This window comes from Nycticebus coucang, chromosome X (genome assembly GCF_027406575.1).
Source record: "Nycticebus coucang isolate mNycCou1 chromosome X, mNycCou1.pri, whole genome shotgun sequence".
In the NCBI taxonomy this organism is placed as follows: domain Eukaryota; kingdom Metazoa; phylum Chordata; class Mammalia; order Primates; family Lorisidae; genus Nycticebus; species Nycticebus coucang.
In genome coordinates this window covers 117,486,059-117,491,693 of record NC_069804.1, presented here as the reverse complement: position 1 = coordinate 117,491,693, position 5,635 = coordinate 117,486,059, and the positions used below count along the sequence as shown (strand labels likewise).

The 5,635-nt window shown below is 43.6% G+C and overlaps 1 protein-coding gene across 1 annotated transcript; it reads left to right on the top strand.

The window, feature by feature from the left end:
• The first annotated feature begins 2,263 nt into the window (after positions 1–2,263).
• BEX1 (brain expressed X-linked 1) lies at positions 2,264–3,980 on the top strand. Its single transcript, XM_053579215.1, has 3 exons — positions 2,264–2,508; positions 2,915–2,988; positions 3,356–3,980. Exon 3 carries the CDS (start codon positions 3,361–3,363, stop codon positions 3,739–3,741), a length of 381 nt encoding a protein of 126 aa, XP_053435190.1. The 5' UTR covers positions 2,264–2,508; positions 2,915–2,988; positions 3,356–3,360; the 3' UTR covers positions 3,742–3,980.
• Positions 3,981–5,635: the final 1,655 nt, after the last annotated feature.

The following is a 5,635-nucleotide window of genomic DNA, read 5'->3' as shown; positions in this document are numbered from 1 at the left end:
AGCAGTGGACTTGTATCTAGACTACATTAAAGGGTTCTCAAAATCTAGTGGTAGGCTTGGCATAGTGGTTCATACCTGTAATTCCAGCACTTTGGGAGTCTCAGGTGGGAGAATCACTAAAGACCAGGAATTAGAGACCGGCTTGGGCAACACAGTGAGACACTAACGGAAGAAGAAAGAAGAAAGAAGAAAGAGGGAGAGGGAGAAGGAGAAGGAGGAGGAGAAGGAGAAGAAGAAGGAGGAGGAGGAGAATGAAGAAGAAGAAGAAGAGGAGGAGGAGGAGGAGGAGGAGAAGGAGGGGGAGGAGAAAGAAAAGGTGGGAGGATTGCCTTAGCTCAGGAGTTGGAGGCTGCAGTGAGTTATAATGGTACCACTGCACTCCAGCCTGGGAAACAGAGTGAAGCCTTGTCCCTGAAAAATAAAATAAAATAAATTGAAAAGGCACTTCCACAAAGGGGAAATGCAGATGGCAAATAAGGAAATGTGAGCAGCCATGAAGGAAATCCCCTTCGTAGTTTGAGAATCTGTTTCTTTTAAGAATTTGCTAAGAAGTATGGCCCCTTTACCCTACAAAAAGATGACTATACCAATATATCACTGCCCCCTCCCCCAGTTAATTTTGAATAACCTTTAAGGGATTCCACAGACCCCTGAGTTGAGAAAGCCAAGTTTACTCAGGATGGTCATCAGGGAGTGTTCCTACAGTTACTGCATAAATGAGGAGGTAGCTTGATGAGTATTGACTGGCAGATAGTGAATGACCCTGCATGCAGCAAGACTGGGCTCTTTCTGGGTAACCTGAAAGTGAGACATCTAGGGAGAAGATCCCAGCATTCCATACCACCAAAGCCACATGAGAGCAAATAGGGCCCAGAGAGATTATGCTCTTCCAAGCCCAGGTGAAAAAGAGGAGAGCAGAAAGGTTTGAGAGCCCTCCCACCCCAAGCAATCACTTCTGAAATCTCTCACCACAAAGCCGTAGAAAGGCCCACTTTGGGTTCCTGTACCAGAAAGGACCTCCCATCCTTGCTGGGAAGTAAGTCATTCAATGGGAATTTGGGGAAGAAACGGAAGGAAGGCACCAAAGTCCTTTAGTGAGGTCACTACCTTGGTCACCTGTCCATCTATATTTTGGGGAATGAGCAACAGAGTCAGAATTCTGCAAGTAGGAAATGAGAGGCTCTGAAATACGGAGGCAAAAAGGCTGGTATCTTCTTAACTTCTTGTCAGGGAAGGGATGATGTGACTGTCTCTGCACCCATCAACCAGCCTTGGCCTCATGGCTCTTCAAAGCCATCAATAGTAATAGCCATTAATTTTCAGCAGGCCACGTCAGTTGTCAGCAAATGCTTTTCCAGATTTAATAAATGTTTATTATAATAGAATAAGAGAAATGTTTAATAATACACCTTGAAATTTGTTACAGAAAGAAAAAATGTAGGTTATTTACATAAAATGACCCAAATCTGACAACTGGATTGCTCCCTAAATATTTATTTCACAGATCATTTAGAAAACATCAACTGTGTTCAGGAAGATTCCTATAAAATTTTCAAACAAGTGAGAATGTTTGAAGAATGATGGTGTAGAGCCCAGAAAAAATATTTTCTGTGTGCTAAAGGTGAACATAAACAATGTTCCTTTTTGTTTACTTTTCTACCTTGAAGCATTTCTTTCAAAAGTAAAATTTTATTATTTTCAATATATATATATTTTGAGACAGTGTCACTTTGTTGCACTCGCTAGAGTGCCGCAGCGTCACAACTCACAGCAAATTCAAACTCTTAGGCTCAAACGATTCTCTTGCCTCAGCCTCCCGAGTAGGTGGGACTACAGGTGGCCACCACAACACGCAGCTATTTTTAGAGATGAGGTCTCACTCTGGCTCAGGCTGGTTTTGAACTGGTGAACTCAAGCGATCCACTCACCTCGGCCTTCCAGAGTGCTAGGATTACAGGGGTGAGCCATCGCGCCTGGCCTTTATTTTCAATATTTTGAGACATGCTGATTTAAAAAAAGGAATAAAGATAAATTATTAGGAAGCATATATACAGCCAAGGACAAGGGGAGAGAACGCAGAAAAGACCAAGCCAAGGCCAGGAGTGGGCGGTGTGGGAGAGGAAAAATAAGAGTACAGACCCTCCCTGCTAACCAGAGATGGGTAAACTCCAAATGTAAGGCGATGATGCCACTTGTGGGCCCTCAGATTGGAGAGGATGGAGATGAGTGACAGGGCAGCCATGTGCTGGGGCGCTGTGCAAAGACAGGAGGAGGAGGGTGTCCAGTATGCAGGCGCTTAGGGGGAGGGGGGGTGGTCCTGTTAACTGGCCGCCAGCCAGAGAGGGTGCTGGGGAGGAGTGCAAGCTCCGCGGTGACGCATGGTTCTCACGTGACCCGGAGCTGCAGAGCGACGCATCCTTCAGTTCAGTCTTCACTCGCGTCTGACTACCAGATTGCCGCTGCACTGAGCTTGGCGGGCTGGCACCAGGCCGGGTGAAAGAGGAGCAGGTAAGGAAGGGCCCCGGGGCCTGCGCAGTGGCCAGGGTGTCAGCAGTTTGCTGACCATGGCGGCCGGCGCGGAGCAGCGCAGCGGGTCTCGTCGGCTTTCTGCACACCCCAACCTTCTTGGGAATATTAATAGTGGCGCCCCTAGGTAGAGATGCTGGGGTGGCTGGGATTCCAGATGGGCAGCAGAATAACTAAAAGCGCTTGGGAATCACCCCCGAGTCTCTGTGTGAAAACATCGTAGGGGGCGGGGCAGATGGGGGACTGGACACGGGAGACGCCAAGAAGTGTGCCGAGGGTGGTGCCGAGGGCCAGGGCCCAAGGAGGGGAAGGGGACGGTGTGGGAGAGCGGTAGTGTGGAGTGAGTGCTCGGCTGCCACAGTCCTTGCTTCCCTCACCTCATCTGCAGGTCTGAGTGTCACAGCGGCGCACCTTTCTGCAAGAATCAGAAGGAGGAGGTGGAGACTGCGAGGATAGGCCCAGGTTGGTGCGGGGGACAGTGGTGAGGACCAGTGCAGAACCCAGTCTGAGGACCCCCCCCTCCCAACTCTCCCATACCCTGACCTCCATTTTGGTGCCCGCAGAATTCTAGTGATGGATCTGTAGGGAAAATGGTGGGTTTGGGGGTAGGGAAAGGAAAGGCCGGGGGTGGGGGTGTGTGAAAACTGGAGGTCCCCTAGAGGGCGCACAACACCTCTCAGGTGGGAAAAATGAAATTAAAAAAACAAAAACACCGGTGATATCCAGGACACTGAATTATGAATAATTAGTAAATCCTCTGTCCTTGGTGCTGAAGCGTTCACCAAAAATTCAGCCTTTTTTTTTTTTTTCCCCTCCTGTTGTCTCCTAGGAGTAATGGAATCCAAAGAAGAGCAAGCTGTAAAAAATATCAGCATGGAAAATGCCCAAAAGAAACATGAAGAAAAGGACCAAGTTGCTAATAAAGGAGAGGAAGCCTTGGCCCTCCCTTTGGAAGCTGGTGAATACTGTGTGCCCAAAGGAAATCGTAGGCGGTTCCGCGCTAGGCAGCCCATCTTGCAGTACAGATGGGACATGATGCATAGGCTTGGAGAGCCACAGGCAAGGATGAGAGAAGAGAATATGGAAAGGATTGGGGAGGAGGTGAGACAGTTGATGGAAAAGCTGAGCGAAAAGCAGTTGAGTCATAGTCTTCAGGCAGTTAGCACTGACCCCCCTCACCATGACCATCATGATGAATTTTGCCTTATGCCCTGAATCCTGTTTTCCCTGAATAGGGAGACACCTACTTCCTAAACTCACATGTTAGTGATGTACCTTTGTTGTGAACCTTTTGATGTTATTTGTTGACGTGAGTCTCCTACTACCAACTTCTAATTAAATGTTGTGGTTTTTGTTACCCAGGCTGTAAGATTTTTGTTAGCAGAAGAATTCTACCTATTGCGTGGAAAGATGCTCATATATTGTGAAGTTAATAAAACAGTTTTAAAAAGCAACCTCTGTATTTTTTTACTTAAAAATTTATATTAATCTATTTATTACATGAAGAGAAAGTGCTGAACTTAAATATATCAAATAATTAATGCAAGGACTAACTTTTGTGAGATGGGTTGATGTGTATTTCTATATTTTCTGTAGTTTGAGAAGAAATAGAAGCAATAACCTTATGAAAGCAGTCAGGTCACTAAATGAATATTTAGTGACTGAATTTGGATCTTTTACCCAGGCAAATAAATCCTGGAATTTTTCATAAATTGGGGGTAAAATTTGCTTCACATGACTGTGAAATGAAATCATGAATGTGTGACCTGTTTACCTGTTTTTCTCCCATCCACATATTATGTGAGATCACAGTTTCTCAGATATTTAGTAGAGTGCCCATGATGGGCCTCACCAGTCTAGCATACCTCCTGTCTTCTTCAGGGCCACAATGTCTGTTGTTCATGCTGCAATTTCTGTCTAATAAGAGGTAGGCACTTAACAAAAGTAAAATTAGTAAAGAATGAGTCAGGAGCTCTGAGTTTTTGTTTCAGTTCAGTCTTCGAATAAGTAAAATAACCTTGGATGTGTAACTTCACTTCTCTAGAAGAGATTACTTGGAATTCCTAAAGGAATGCTGCATTCATTTGACAATGTCTTACTATTCCTAAAAGTATGCTAATCTGCTACCTGTGTGAGAATTGCTAGGGGGCATTTCCTCATAATGTGAATTCATAGTAGATCTAGCTAGATCTACTCATTGGAGCTCCAGAACTTTCATTTTCAGCAAACTTCCCTGGTGATTCTGGTTCACATTAATGTCTAAATGGCTACTGGTATATATATATATACATATATGTATATATATACACACACATATATGTATATATATATATTTGTTATGATCTCAATTACTAAATAATAACCATAATAACTAGAGTAACATAAAAGTGAATATTTGAAATCATTTGAGAGAAACATTAAAATGTAAAGGATGAGATCATTACAAAGACTTAGATTTACTGCATAAAGTTTAATTTTTTATCTCTTGTGGGATATTGGGTGATTATTTTGCACTCAATTGCATTTTTCTTAAAGAACGTGGATGATACATTCTAAAAAGATACACAACCCAACAACAGGTGCAGATTTACAGAACTCTCAATGTACTTATAAATGTTATGGAAACGCATAAAAATTCCTATTGACAGAACTCAGATATGTGTATTTCATGTTACCCTTGGATATGGTATCCATCCTCTGGTGTGATTACTTTTCCTATGAGAGTGTAGGCACAGTTACTGAATCTTGTTTCTAATAATTAAATTAAAGCAAAAGTGATGGGATGTCACTTCTGTGATAATGTTACAGAAGATTGTGATTTTGATTTTGTTGGCAGACTCTCTTTTCCTTCCTCCCTTCCCCTACTCTCTTTTACTGGCTTTGATGAAACAAGCTGCCATGTTGGAAAGGCACATGTTGGAAGGAACTAAAAGTGATCTCTAAGCAGCAGCCAGTGACTAACTGAGGCCCTTAATCAATAACCCTTGAAGAATTGAATCTTGCCAAAACAACAAAAATGAGTTTGGAAGCAAATCTTTTCCCAGCTTACTCTTCAGATAAAACCCTGGCCCTGGCCAGCATTTTGATTGCAGTCTTGTAAAAGACTTGA

Coding starts and splice junctions, on each gene's coding strand:
- BEX1 (XM_053579215.1), top strand. CDS start 3,361: ATGGAATCCAAAGAAGAGCAAGCTGTAAAAAATATCAGCATGGAAAAT.